The sequence below is a fragment of the Sinocyclocheilus rhinocerous genome, unplaced genomic scaffold (assembly GCF_001515625.1).
Source record: "Sinocyclocheilus rhinocerous isolate Xijiao unplaced genomic scaffold, SAMN03320098_v1.1 scaffold499, whole genome shotgun sequence".
In the NCBI taxonomy this organism is placed as follows: domain Eukaryota; kingdom Metazoa; phylum Chordata; class Actinopteri; order Cypriniformes; family Cyprinidae; genus Sinocyclocheilus; species Sinocyclocheilus rhinocerous.
In genome coordinates this window covers 60,386-75,555 of record NW_015637156.1, presented here as the reverse complement: position 1 = coordinate 75,555, position 15,170 = coordinate 60,386, and the positions used below count along the sequence as shown (strand labels likewise).

Here is a 15,170-nt window from a genome sequence, read left to right as displayed (position 1 = left end):
ATACAGCGATAGAGACTCCAGCCTGTAAGGTCACGTAGTCATTTTTAAAAAGCGTTATCTATTGATTCTACAGCTTATTTATATTACATGCGTTCTGTATATATTAACATTCATTTAAAATAAATGATTTATAATAACTGTTAAACTAGTGACCTTTAATTTGGAGCAAGAGAAACTGGGGGAGTGACTTTTTTGTGTCAGACATATGTCACTTCTCACATCTGATTGGTCCAATTTCAGTTTGAGATCTCTAACTCAGAATGTAACCTGCCCTGGAGCAGGTTAGCCATGGAGTGTAAGTTACTAAGGCAATGAACACCGCTAAAAGCCAAGCCACTTTCATGGTACCTAAAACCCAGGATTGGTGCAAACTAAACTGAAATTTACCTGGCTAGCCAGCTAATCCGGCTTCATGATACAGGCCCCAGCTCTGCTGATGTTCGTGTTTATGTAACTTAGACGCTGAAAACACCATTTATGTATGCGTACTTCAGTATGCAGTAGATAAAGCGGCGCCACTCAGAGACATGCAGAAACAAGCAGATTATTTATATAGCAGTCTCTTTGCGCTTTAATATTCACAGACACATATCATATCTACTTTTGACTTATCCATCCGTCAGATTGCGCGTTTTACGTGACATCCTCGTTATACTGTAAATTTCATGTTCACGACTGCACTGGGATTCCCTCTGCTTCACGGAAATCATACAGCCTTAACTTATAACTTATTAATGCGACACACCTTCATCTGCATGGAGGGATGGTGTCCGCGAATATGTTAGATGTATTGCCTGCTTTTGCAGCCACTTTGCGTCCACATTTTTTTGCAAATTGGATCCGTCCTCAAGGACAACCCCGAAGTAATATCCGAAGTATTCCCATTCTGCAGATTTTAACTTTTTTTCGGCGGGGATGGACATTAGATATTATCTCTGTCTCTGTCATTTTCTCCGCTCCACGTTCGTGTAAGCAGCCAAGTGAATGCGGAGTGAAGCAGCCGAGCGTAAATAAGTTGCATATGGGCGGGTGAGATTTTTTTTCATTCATTTTTTTTTATTTTTTACGGTAGATATGCAAATGTTTACGGTATAATAACCGTGCACGTTCTATCGTTACAACCCTTCTTCCAAATGTGGATTTTAATTGGATACATATCCGATATCTGGACATCCGACCTACGTCTAAACACACATATTCGATTCCCCGCAGAACTCCTAATGCGAGGGCGACACGTACTGCCCATAAAGAGAGCGTTTTAATGCCGGTGTGCTGTATATGCGCTTAATTTATTGAGGTGGGAACTTTATATGTAAGATATTGTGCAACATTCAGAAGCTGGTTTTCATTCCCTGCCCTGTGAATTTTATAAATACAATCGCTTCGCTACTAAAACCTACATTATTTTTCTCAGCAATGAGGTGATAACTTAGCTGTTTTCCTGATTAATTCAACAAGCTTCAGTAGGCTACTCACTTTTTACACACACACACACACTTTAATTCATTCAAATTAATTCAATCTTACAGCGCTACTTTATTTCACTAAAGAATTCTACATCTAACGAGCTGTAGATAAAATAACGAATTGCCTTTATTTTCCGATTTTTATCCGTTCAGTCAGATTTTGTGCTGCAAAACATCCATGACAGCTGTTGTCCTTGACATAATAATGACTACTTGATGTGAATTATATAAATAATTTTAATAGCACGGCCATTCAAAACCTAAGGGCCTACTACCATGCAAAATAATGTTCTTTTTAGCAGCATCATATGACCCCTTTAAAGTGATCACTGATGGGCGGGAATTAATGTAAACGCATATCGGATACCAGTCGTGTCTAAAGTGAATGTAAACTGGCGGGTCAAAAGATTTTTGCTATGCCTTTGAAAGTCACTAAGGCTGTGTTAATTTGATTAAAAATTTCAGTAAGAACAGTAATATTGTTAAATATTACTACAATATAATTATAATTTAAAATAACTCTTTCTAGTGGTGCTATATTTTAAAATTTTATTTGTTCCTGTGATGACAAAGCTGAATTTTCAGCAGTCATTACTCCAGTCACATAATTCTTCAGAAATCATTCTAATATGCCGATTTGCTGCTCAAGAAACATTTCTTATTATTATCAATGTAGAAAAGAGATTTGCTGTTTAATATTTTTGTGGAAATGAAATCGATGAACAGCTAAAGAACAGCTAAGCTTTTGTAACATTGTAAGTGTCTTTACTGCCATTTTTGATCAATTTAATGCATCCTTGCTGAATAAAAAACCTTACTGACCTCAAACTTTTAAACGGTAGTGTATATATGAATGATTTTAAATACAATATAATGATATTAAAGTTGCTTATACCATGATGTAAGATTTTGGTCTTCATACAGCCCGCCGCTTAAAGTAAATGTAAACGATAATTCGTTAGAGTAAAATTGAGTGATGTCAAACTTATCTCATCGACTCTGTGATCTTTTATTTTTTATTAAAGGAGACGCTTTGATCTTCAGAACCCATCCAGAATGGATCGCAATGTGGAGATGTTCATATCTGTGGAGAAAACTCTGACACAGGTATTTGTGCTTGGATCTTTTGTAAAGACAAAGATCTTGAGCATGTGTATGAGTGGTGCAGTATCTGACCTGTGTTTTGTTTGTGCTAGAATAACTTATTAAGCAGACCTGTGGTGTACCTGTCTCCTGATCTTGAGCAGAAGCAAGCTCTTAAACTCAAAGACATTGTTGTGCGACACCAGGTCAGTGGAATAATAAAAGAACCAAAGAAATGGGGAAATATATCCAATACACACTAGACACTTCAGATGGGCATTTAGAGGAATTTTGTAGTCAAGTACTCAAACACATTAAAAAGCTATTAAAATGTAACAAGTCTTTCTGAGCTAATTTCGTCCAATGCTTTTTATTTGAGAATAAATAAGGAATATGCATTAAGAAAAACACTATTTAAAAATTTGAAAACCCCTTTCCTCCATATTTATTGTGAAAACCTGTTAAAGGGGTCATATGATGTGATTTCAATTTTTCCTTTCTCTTTGGAGTGTTACAAGCTCCTCAAGCCCGCCGCCTCTGCTCACTCTAGCCCTCCGGCCGTTCCTCACTCTAGCCCCCGGCCTCTGCTCACTCTAGGCTACCGCCGCTCACTCTAGGCCACCGTGTGTCCGCATAAACACATTTCATTACACCAAATACACAAAATAATGTTCTTTTTAGCAACATCATATGACCCCTTTAATAATCGGCCTTTCGGTGAAGTAAAATTAATTAGTGAAAAAACAGTGTTTTCTCTCTAAACTAGTTGATTACTTGTCTACATCCCTATATATGCATTATCGATTAGTATATACACAACTTTTTTGCTTGCATTTTCAGGGCACAGTGACAGAGGAGAAGTCACAAGCCTCCCACCAAATATACCCATCCCCCTCCACAGCAGATGAAGGTGTGCTTTAATTTTGTGTATCTTTTCAGTCCGCTCCTTTTGTATATTTGTGGAAAAGTTCACATCTGTGTGTTTAATGTTCACTGTTTGGTCTTTTCCAGAAGAGTGGCTTAGACCAGTCATGCGATTGGATCGGCAAGTGATGGTGCATTGGGGCATGTGTCCAGACAGGTAGAGAATACATCACACCCACATTTGCACATGTGCTCTAAATGTTTGGATTAGTAAATCCTACATTTTGCTCTGTATACAGTATATGCTTTTATATTTGATTTCTTCAGTTATGACTCGCTTATATCAGCAAGTGATGTAGATGGAGAAGTAGAGGAACCTCCCAACCCAGACAGGTGCTGGAAGGTGAAAAAATCCTTTTAGTATTAATACCCTGAGTTCCCCACACAAATCTTTGCATGCTGTTTTGTCTGTTGTGTTGGGTTCCAATGATTTTAAATATTAAATATTAAGATGGGCTTTTATTTGAAGTGATAATACAGTAAGAATATCTACTTAAATGTTTATTTTCTCAGGTTAATGCTAAATGGGTTCTTGACACAGACACATATAATGAGTGGATGAATGAGGAAGATTATGAGATTGACGAGAATGGGAATAGTATGAGTTTCAGGCGGCATATCTACCAAAGCACAGAGGTATGTTTATCTAATTTCATGCATTTTTAAAAATCAGTTTATAAAAATTGGTTTGTAGTTGCTGTTGGTATGGAGTTTTGTTTTTATTTTTAAGTATTTGTTTTTTTTCTCTCTTTCACAAGGAACAGAAACCTGGAAAGAAGCGGCGACGCTCCCCGTCTCCACCTTCTTCTGAGTCTAAGAAGAAAGGAGGAAAGAAAAGGTTAAATCTACTTTTTTGGTCACTGTTATGTGACATTTTTTGTTACCAGTGCAGGAAATGTTAATGTTGGAAATCACTGTAGCTTTTTTCTCTGAAAATTTGACAAAATTTCTCTGACAAAATTGTATTTGCTTCTTATTAACATATTTAATTTTGTATAATCCAATAGCTCAGGTGTGTATAAGAGGCGTGGTCAACCAGAGGAAGTGGAGCCAGAGGAGGACCTCACTAAAGACATGGAAGATCCCACACCTGTCCCTAACATGGAGGAGGTAATTTTGCCTAAAAATGGTAAGTTTTTTTTTTTTTCTTCTGTGTTAAGTGCTTATGTTAATGTTGGGAGTGTTACACATTATTTATTTTTATTTATTTCACGTTATTATCATTGACTACAGTGAACCTGAAAAAAGACAGTGAAAACACTCCAGTCAAAGGAGGCATTATGGCTGATTTAGGTAAGTTTGTTTGTGGAATTTACTATTCAGTGAATCATGATCTGTTTGTATTTCAGTAATAACCTTGAATATCTCTGTTTCTCTCAGATGACCAGGAAGAAGACCTGCTTTCTGGTGTCAGAGTAAGTCAGTCTAGCTAAACAAAATTGTATGTTTTACATCCCAAAAAACCTTAGACCAAGTGCATGACCAAACCTTCCAAGAATGCCTTCAGAAAAGAGCAAAAGGACAGAATACTGCAACATTGCTCTAAATTCTATTCTAATAGTGAACAAAAAAAGTTTCAACCCTTTCTGCCATGAGTTAGTCTGTCATGGTTTCTTCTGTCCAATTTATACAAAATCTACATCCAGAACCCAGTTATAGTCAAGTCCTGGTTTAAAGGAACTCTAGCTCACAATATCTACCATGTGCTTTAAATATTTAAGTTCTGACCTATTGTGCGTGTAGGATGAGGAGGAGCAGAGGGAGTTCGGCCGTGGGATGGAGGGGGAGGAGAGTGCCACAGAGCAAACGCATCACATCATTGTGCCCACCTATGCCTCCTGGTTCGACTACAACTGGTGAGGGTTTAACTGTACAAGTGTCCAGATTACACCAACTCACATTCTCAGTTTTGCGGTACATAGATGTCAGAATTTAGGCATAGTGCTCTGAACATAAGTGGGCATTTACTATTCTTACTCATTATTTTTTATGAAGAGTAATAGTGCTTTTTTATTTTTGTGCATTAGTATTCATCAGATAGAGAGACGAGCTCTGCCTGAGTTCTTCAATGGGAAAAATAAGTCCAAAACACCAGAAATGTAAGTCAGTGTTTATGCAAATACTATCTGTATCAGATTCATCATCCTGAACTCTACATAAACATGTTCATATCTTGTTTGTAGATATCTTGCATACCGCAACTTCATGATTGATACATACCGGCTAAACCCTCAGGAGTATTTGACCTCAACCTCCTGTAGACGAAACCTGACAGGAGATGTGTGTGCGCTTACAAGGTGTGTATATTCACTTGTACCCACTTAATTTGACACCGGTTCATAAATAATTTGTAATTCATTTATAAACCGGCTTGTGTGCATTTTAGGGTTCATTCCTTTTTGGAGCAGTGGGGGTTGATCAACTACCAGGTTGATGCAGAAAGTCGACCCCTCCCCATGGGCCCGCCCCCAACACCACACTTTAATGTTCTTACAGACACACCGTCTGGACTCGTCCCACTACAGCACAGACCCTTACAGGTAATGCAGAAGTACTTTGACATTACATTGCCAAACACCAAATCTGTGCTTTAAATTCAGCTGTTCATGTCACAAGACTGGGCCTTTTCTCTTTTATTTCTTGCCTACTTCCTGTGTCAAATAAAGGCACATGAAATATTGATTTGAGTTGAAAACAATCAGTTGCCTGGAAAAATGATACATTTCAGCGATCATTATAAAATAATTTAATTCGATTTTTTTGTGTGTTCGAAGGTTTCCGCTTCTCAGCATATGTTGCATTTCCCAGAAAAATCGAGAGAAAAACCGTCTGACCTGCAGAACTTTGGTCTGCGGACTGATATTTATGCTAAGAAACATCCAAAGGTAAAAACCACAAACAGTGTTTGAAACAATCATCATTTGAGCAGTGTTTTACCAAAACATTTTAGAATCTATTTGTACATTGAGATTCAGCACCTTAAAACTGTGCGCTTTGTCATTTTTTCTTTCTTTCATCTTTTAGAGTAAAGGCGCAAGTGCAGGGAGAGAATGGACAGAACAGGAAACACTCTTACTTTTGGAGGTAAGCCAGTCAAACAGTCATCAAGATTTTGAAAGCTTTAGTACTCAGTAGCCTTCAACAGTGGTACTACAGGGGGTTGCCAGTTATTATTTTTTTCTATTTATCTCAAGCAAACAATGATGACGACAGTTTTTTGCCTCAAAATAAAAGTTGAGAATCCAGCTACATTTTTACATTTTACATTTTTTTAAATTGTCTAGCCTTCATTAAAATGTATTTTGTATTGTAATGTTTTGTAATTTTTAGATGAAAATATAAAATGAATATCTTGAAATATCTTTCCATAAAATAGAAAATGTAGTGTAGAAAATGAAAAGTATATGGTTCTGTACATATATCACTATAATGATGTACATTTTATGCAATAATGATTTGAAATGGTTTAAAATGCAACACTTAATTTTATACAGTATGCAATATGGAGTACCTGCTCCATCTCTATCCCCAAGGGTTCTTAACCTGAAAGTAGGTGTGATTATTTGTTGTTTTTGTGTTCCATGTCTCTCTTTTCAGGCTTTGGAGATGTATAAAGATGACTGGAATAAGGTGTCCGAGCATGTGGGCAGTCGCACACAGGACGACTGTATTCTTCACTTCTTACGGTTGCCCATAGAGGACCCATACCTAGAAAACTCTGAAGCCTCAATGGGTCCTCTGGCCTATCAGCCTGTCCCTTTCAGCCAGTCAGGGAACCCTGTAATGAGCACTGTTGCTTTTCTTGCATCTGTGGTTGACCCTCGAGTGGCCTCTGCAGCCGCCAAGGCAGCTTTAGGTAAGAGTTAGTGTGTGTGCTGATTTGGAGATTTGTGTAGTAAGAGAAAATATGCATGTAATGTTTGAACTGTCTTTCAGAGGAATTCTCAAGAGCAAGAGAAGAGGCCCCACCAGAGATATTCAGTGCCAGCTTTCACAAAATACAGCAACTCGGGCATAATTTAGATCCGGCCTTTACACTCCAAACGGACAGCATTGTGGGACTTGATCCTGATCATTCAGAAAAGACTGGTACTCGTCTCACTTTTTTGTATATGTGATGTTTTTTGAAGTGATTTATGTAGTCGCAAGATATAAAAATAAATAAAACTCTCCCTTTGAATTCACTTTTTAAATGCATGTTAAAGGGATAGTTCACCCAAAAATGTAAATTGTCATTAATTACTAGGGTTGGGTATTGTAAGAAATTTTCCGGTTCCTATTCCGGTTCCAGTTTTGCCTAACGATTCCCGGTTCCGATAATTAAATTAACTGTTATTATTTTTTCTTTACTATTTTACCTTCATTGAATGTAGTGTTGCTGTAAGGTAGTAAGTAATGTTGAGTAATGCTAGTCCATCAATCACATGTGCTTCAAAGTTTGTTTTTTACACTATCAATAACATTTTGCTATTCAAGCAGGAATAAGCTGGTTGGCCAAATAGTCCCTTGAGGGCCAAGCACTTGTTCATTTCCCTAAATTAATGAAATATACTTATAACCGTGTATACACACACTCCATAAAGCCCCTATTTTACAAATAATAATGCAGTCAGGAGATGGTGTGATGCAATGAGTGGTTTCCACATTTTTAAACATTTAAAATGCATGAAAATAAACATTTTCCATCACTTTATCACTCTTGAAATGACCTGTACACTAAATAATCTAACTCTCATACTTTCATAACAATAGCAGTCTATTTATTTAGTGGTCCAAGTTGAAGCCAGTATGTACACTACCGCTCAAAAGATTGGGATCAGTAAGACTTGTAATGTTTTTTTAAAGTCTCTTATGCTCAACAAGGCTGCATTTATTTGATCAAAAATACAGAAAAAAACAGTAATCTTGCAAAATGTTATTACAATATAAAATAATGGTTTCTATTTTAATATACTTTAAAATATAATTTATTTCTGTGATGCAAAGCTGAATTTCCATCAGCCATTACTCCAGTATAAAGTATCACATGATCCTTCAGAAATCATTCTAATATGCTGATTTATTATCAGTGCTGGAAACTGTTGTGCTGCTTAATATTTTTTTGGAACCTGTGATACTTTTTTTCAGGATTCTTTGATGAATAAAAAGTTAAAAAGAAGAGCATTTTATTTAAAATATAAATCTTTTCTAACAATATACACTTTTGTTCAAAAGTTTGGGGTCAGTACATTTTTATTCTTTCTTTTTTTGAAAGAAATTAAAACTTTTATTCAGCAAGGATGTGTTAAATTGTTAAGAAGTGATAGCAAAGATTTATATTGTTAGAAAAGATTTATATTTTGAATAAATGCTGTTCTTTTTAACTTTTCATCAAAGAATCCTGAAAAAGTATTGCAGTTTCCAAAAAAAATATTTGGCAGCACAACAGATTCCAGCACTGATCATTCTAATAATAAATCAGCATATTAGAATGATTTCTGAAGGATCATGTGATACTTTATACTGGAGTAATGGCTGATGGAAATTCAGCTTTGCATCACAGAAATAAATTATATTTTAAAGTATATTAAAATAGAAACCATTATTTTATATTGTAATAACATTTTGCAAGATTACTGTTTTTTTCTGTATTTTTGATCAAATAAATGCAGCCTTGATGAGCATAAGAGACTTCTTTTAAAAACATTACAAGTCTTACTGATCCCAAACTTGAGTGGTAGTGTATATTAATGACAATATGGGACAAACATAATGTAATTTATTGGCGGCAGGAGCTGCGCGCTGCCGGTACGTGTACAGTCAGACAAAACAACGTGCACAGTTATCAAAGACGCGATGCGCGTACAGTCGTGGAAAACGATGTGTTCGGCAGTTAAAGACGCGACGCGGCGCGTCTGTGGAATGCTCATCATGGGAAACGATGTGCTCCGTAATTAAAGAGGCAGTGCGGCGTTTCTGTTATTTGCTTTGTAACATCCTTTACGGAAACGCCGGCGCAAGGCTGCTCACAGCACTTGGTCACGCGTCGCACCAGAACCGTTTTCGGAATCGAAACGTATAAATTGCTCACGGTTCCGGTTCTTTTCAAAAAACGGAACTGGTTCTGAATAAGAACCGGTTCTCGGTTCCCAACCCTATTAATTACTTACCCTCATCTCGTTCCAAACCTGTAAGATCTCTTCAGAACACAAATTAAGATATTTTTGATGAAATCCGAGAGCTTTCTGACCCTCCATAGACAGCAAGGGTACTACCACGATCAAGGCACAGAAACGCAGCAAAGTCGTCATTAAAATAGTCCATGTGACATCAGTGGTTCAACCTTAATCTCCACAAAGGCAGCACCCCGGGAGACGGGCAAACGGGATGAGGAGAAGAATTGTTGAATAAAGTTGTTATTTGCGCACAAATTACCTGACATTGTTTTTTTTTTTTGTTTTCAAAGAAATTAATACATTCAGCAAGTTGATCCATTATAAAGACATTTATAATGTTACAAGAGATTTCTATTTCAAAAAAATGCTGTTCTTTTGAACTTCCTATATATCAAGAATCCTGAGAAAAAAAATTAATCACGCTTTTCACAAACATATTAACCTGCAACGGTCAACCAAAATCAGCATATTAGAATGATTTTTGAAGGATCATGTAAAATATATTAAAATAGATAATTTATTGTAAATTTTCATAATATTTCACAATATTCCTGTTTTTTGCTGTATTTTTCAACCCAATAAATGCAGCCTTGGTGAGCATACAATAATTATTTCATAAACATTAAAAAAGGCTTACTGACCCAAACTGTTGATTAGTTGTGCATGTTAAAACCGTTTTAAGATTCATTAAAGAATAATTGGAATGGTCATACTTGAAACATCCAGAGGAGGGTAGTAAGTGAAAGAAAATATTCATAATGTTGAATGTCATTTAATCAATGTCTTATATGGCCTTTGTACACCTAATATTATATAATAACGTTTATGATAAATATTGGAATTATGATTAATACAAAGTTCTCTCTTTTCTTTTTTTTTTTAGATGGAAGTGGTATAGAAATGATGAACACTGAATATGAGCAGCATGAAAAGGTATGAGAACCTTCTTCAGACACAAATAATCATCCATTATGATATTTTATGTTCTTCATTCACAAATCGTAACAAGGAAAGTGTGATTGTCACTGAGTCTGTACTTTCTGTTGTAGCTTGAGGGTGACAGCATCTTGGGAGAGGGAGAGTGTGTGAAGAACGAGGAGAAAGAAGAGAGTGAAGGAGAGAGGGGAGAGGAGAGCACAGCAGGTCAGAGGATCACAGATGCTCTGCATATTAAATCTTCTGCATTGATTCACCTTGATTTAACACAGTGCTGCTGTATTGTTAAATATTTATTGTTAGTTGCAGTTGGTGTGACAGTTCAGGTACACCAAAGCTGTGGGCAAAATAGTATACTACAATACTATTCAGACTACGTTTGAAAAGAATTTATGCATAATATGCACATTTTCTGTATGCATGTGATGCCCAGATTACCTAGCATTTTCTCCATGCACCATGCTTTTAGCTTTTGTATAAAAACCTATATTAGTAATTACAAAAAGTTGAACCCGTAGCACTTACCTTTCACCAAGCATGTTATAAGTGAACTATATCATTTATGACAGTGACTTTAGCAACAAAAAGTTTTGAAATTAGTCTCTTATGCTCACCAAGGCGGCATTTATTTAAGAAATATTACAGTAAAACAGTAATATTGTGAAATATTATTACAATTTAAAACAACTTTTCTATTTTAATATATTTTTAAAACATATTGTATTCATGAGGTGGTAAAGCTGAATTTTCAGCAGCCATTACTCCAGCCTTCAGTGTCACTTGATCCTTCAGAATTCTAATATTTGGATTTGCTGCTCAAGAAACATTTCATATTAACAGTGCTGAAAACAATAGTAAAGCTATTTTTTTGTTGTTAAAACTGTGATACGTTTTTCAGGATAAGGTTTTCATTTCTTTAAAAAACAATTATTTACTGACCCCTAATCTTTTGAACAGTAGTTTATATGCTCATATAATCTTTGTTTCTCACAAAGTCTACTATTTTCTATACAACAAGTAAAAAAATAAGTCATGCAATCCCTACTGTATTTCTTCATCTATCCAGAGGAGAGTTTTGACATGGGCCTCACCCAAGGGGATGGGGAGGGGATGAAGAGAAGGGTGGCGCTTGAGGTGGTGGAGGGAAACTTCGCCACAGCTGCTGCTGCAGCACTGGCCTCCGCAGCTACCAAAGCAAAGGTGGATGTCCAACCTCTTTCCTTGCACCCGCTCCCGTGACCATTAATAGTGACAAAAATAGTGATTCATCTGAACTCACTCTTCTCCTTCTTCCTCTTATGTCCCTCTAGCACTTGGCTGCAGTAGAAGAGAGGAAAATCAAATCTCTGGTGGCTCTGCTGGTTGAGACTCAGATGAAAAAGTTGGAGATCAAACTGAGACACTTTGAAGAGCTGGAGACCATTATGGATCGAGAAAAAGAGGCTGTGAGTTAGAGTGCCTTGTTCAAACAAGACCCGGCATCACTCCAAGAAACTTATGAGAGCACACTAATTATTTTTCAGTGCAAGAGTGCTTTTCGACATGCATCTTAATTGCCATTGATTTATTTTTGGAAATTAATAGTTTTCGTAATCTCTTAAAGGGATAGTTCACCTAAAAATGAAAGTGTTATCATTTACTCACCCTCATGTTGTTCCAAACCTCTATGGCAGGGGTAGCGAACTCCGGTCCTGGAGAGCCGCAGCCCTGCAGAGTTTAGCTCCAACCCTAATTAAAACTCACCTGCCTGTAGCTTCCTAGTAACCCTTCAGACCTTGATTAGCTTGTTCAGGTGTGTTTGATTAGGGTTGAAGCAAAACTCTGCAGGGCTGTGGCTCTCCAGGACCGACGTTCGCCACCCCTGGTCTATGGTTTCATTTTGTCTTTTTTATTTAAACCGAGAAAGATCTTGCTGACTGCTAACTGCATTTTTAATGTGAAGATTTCAGGTTTGAACTTCATTTGATATCTGTCTGTTGTAGCTGGAGCAGCAGAGACAGCAGTTATTGTCGGAGAGGCAGAACTTCCACCTGGAGCAGGTGAAATATGCCGAGATGAAGGCACAGCAGAACGTGGAACAGCAGCAACAAACAGGAGCTACACAGAGCAGCAGTAGTACAGCATACAACCCTCTTCACCACGGTACACTCTCCTATAAATCACAGTCAGCGCTTTTGTATCATGCACACTCATATTTGTCTTAATAACACTGGTTTTTGTGTCCTCCTTAGGTCGTTCGGTGGGCAGTGCTGGTACTGGACAGGTCATGGGTGCTCGGCACTCTGGAGCTCCCAATGGCATGTGTGAGTAAAATGCTGATCAACTCCGGTGCAGTGTTCAAAACCTTTTGAATCCGGCTGCTTTTTATTTTTTTCCAACTCAGACCAAACTCCACCGTCCTCACAGGCCGATGGGGCCGCACCCATGTAACGTCTTCAACGCCTTAAGACCCAAACTCCGCAAGATGACATGAAGGACATGGTCACATCATTATCCACATTCACCTTTACAATAGCACTTCTGTGTATATTTAATATTTTTTAAGCATTGATGCTGGCATATAAGGGTCAGATTTGAGGCTTTTCGTTGCCATATCTGTCTGTACTTAATGTTTGTAGATCTGTTTTTGTATTGCCACAAAGTACTAAAACATTTGTTTTAGTAAGAATAAATCTTTTATATGAAGTTATAACTTCTTTAGTGAGCTCATCTATAGAAGGTTTTCTACTACTTTTGTATTTTTAATTTAGTAGCTTATTCTCTGATGCATTTCATTTGATATTCGAGGTATTTCAGCAGTCAACTGTTCTTAACTATGAAGAAAACTGGGCTGCGCCATTACTTGATCTGTTCCAGATGTATTTTTAACAGCTTTAATTTTTAAAAGAAACTTAAATCACAGGTCACTGTAGTGCACAAGGTTTGGGAAAAGCTCTTTTCCATACATGAGAGTAAATGGAGAAGGGAGCTGTGGAGCTCATAAATGAAATTTGAGAGCTACAGGCTGCAGGGGAAGATTTTCAGCAAAAACACTTTTATTGTATGGAAAGGAGCAACTAGATTTTCCTTAAATAGTGTCCTGTGTGTTCGACTTAAGAAAGAGTCACAAGTTTGCAGCAACATAAAGGTGAATAAATAATTATAATTTTAGGCTGAACTGTCCCTTTGAGAATTGTTATAGAAATGGTACCCTGGCAACTCACTGAATTAGGTTTGTTGAAATACTAAAATGACTAAAACTGAAACAAAATTAAAGCTATATTTAAATAAATAAGGAAAATGAGAAACGCACTGTTAGGGGGAAAAAAAAAAATTGTATATGGTGAGGAATAATATGGAAGCATATGGGTAGCAAAATTCATTTTGAAATGTAATCTGCAAAATGACAATGCAATATGTAAAATGGCAATGTATTTCTTTATTTAAATTAAAATTTTCCCATATAAATATTTGCAACATTTAGTGCAAAATGAAAATGAAAATTCAATTATATAATTTACATTTGCCATTTCCTACACTAGTTTTAATATGTAAACTAAAAACATATTTTAATGCTTTATAAGTTGCAAAATTAAAATGAAATTGTATTACCCAAATTGATTATACATGTTTAACATGTCCAGGCAAAAACGGTAGCAAAATTATCATTTAAATGCCATTTTCCCTAAATGCGTTCAGACTTACGGGTAGGACACTTGAGATTGCATTTTCATCGTGATACCGCGCAAGAATTGTAGCAAAATGCGGTGTGAATTTCAAAATTCCTTCTGAGCCAAATGTGCAGCAAAAGGGTAGCAAAAATGGTGATTTAAATGCCTTTTATTTTTCCTAAATGCATTGACACTCACACTTTGCATTTTCATTAAATACCCCGTGATAATGTAGTTTAAGTCAATGTGGATTTGAAAATGCATTCTAAGCCGATTGTCGGCAAATTCACTGATCTATATAAAGATGAACGTAGATCAGTGGGCAAGATGAGAACTTAGATAAGGTTTGTCCAAGAAGTTGCTATATTTGTCCCTAAACTTTTGAAAAAAAAATGTCTCAAAAGGGGTGGGGAAGTCAAAATTGCTAAATTGTCAACACTGAGTATGGTAGCAAGTAGGTAAAAGTATTGCAGTGTCTGCTTATGTGCATCAATCGGAGTGTAAAACAGTGAGAGATGTTGAGGCAGGTGAAAAGCGGTTGGTTATTGGTGAATATTGACCTATTGTGCGTCTTGTTGCCGAGCACCGTTTTGTTATAATGATTGGCAGGTTGGGGGCGTGATCGGCTTAAAATGCATTTTCAAATCCACATTGACTTAAACTACATTATCACAGGGTATTTAATGAAAATGCTATTGAAACTTCTTAAGTGTAAGTGTCAATACATTTAAGAAGAATAAAGGACATTTAAATCACCATTTTGCTACCCTTTTGCTGCACATTTGGCTCAGAATTGGCTCTGCATTTTGAAATTCACACTGCATTTTGCTACAATTCTCACGCGGTATCACGATGAAAATGCAATCTCAAGTGTCCTACCTGTAAGTCTAAATGCATTTAGGAAAAATGGCATTTAAATGATAATTTTGCTACAATTTTTGCTTGGACATGTTAAA

General features: G+C 36.6%; 1 protein-coding gene across 1 annotated transcript in view; it reads left to right on the top strand.

Moving 5' to 3' along the window:
- The window catches only part of LOC107748646 (SWI/SNF complex subunit SMARCC1-like), a 17,187-nt gene extending 3,952 nt beyond the window's left edge, over window positions 1-13,235 (top strand). Inside the window, exons 4-28 of the mRNA XM_016563537.1 lie at window positions 2,492-2,573; window positions 2,663-2,755; window positions 3,390-3,459; window positions 3,561-3,630; window positions 3,741-3,816; window positions 3,987-4,109; window positions 4,232-4,311; window positions 4,481-4,602; window positions 4,707-4,766; window positions 4,854-4,888; window positions 5,217-5,329; window positions 5,501-5,572; window positions 5,657-5,770; window positions 5,860-6,013; window positions 6,248-6,358; window positions 6,498-6,557; window positions 7,071-7,329; window positions 7,410-7,562; window positions 10,512-10,561; window positions 10,678-10,771; window positions 11,631-11,764; window positions 11,875-12,009; window positions 12,547-12,706; window positions 12,796-12,867; window positions 12,948-13,235. Coding sequence (XP_016419023.1) covers window positions 2,492-2,573; window positions 2,663-2,755; window positions 3,390-3,459; window positions 3,561-3,630; window positions 3,741-3,816; window positions 3,987-4,109; window positions 4,232-4,311; window positions 4,481-4,602; window positions 4,707-4,766; window positions 4,854-4,888; window positions 5,217-5,329; window positions 5,501-5,572; window positions 5,657-5,770; window positions 5,860-6,013; window positions 6,248-6,358; window positions 6,498-6,557; window positions 7,071-7,329; window positions 7,410-7,562; window positions 10,512-10,561; window positions 10,678-10,771; window positions 11,631-11,764; window positions 11,875-12,009; window positions 12,547-12,706; window positions 12,796-12,867; window positions 12,948-12,994 — 2,539 coding nt within the window. The 3' untranslated portion in view covers window positions 12,995-13,235. The remainder of the gene's footprint in view (window positions 1-2,491; window positions 2,574-2,662; window positions 2,756-3,389; window positions 3,460-3,560; window positions 3,631-3,740; window positions 3,817-3,986; window positions 4,110-4,231; window positions 4,312-4,480; window positions 4,603-4,706; window positions 4,767-4,853; window positions 4,889-5,216; window positions 5,330-5,500; window positions 5,573-5,656; window positions 5,771-5,859; window positions 6,014-6,247; window positions 6,359-6,497; window positions 6,558-7,070; window positions 7,330-7,409; window positions 7,563-10,511; window positions 10,562-10,677; window positions 10,772-11,630; window positions 11,765-11,874; window positions 12,010-12,546; window positions 12,707-12,795; window positions 12,868-12,947) is intronic.
- The last annotated feature ends 1,935 nt before the right edge of the window (window positions 13,236-15,170 follow it).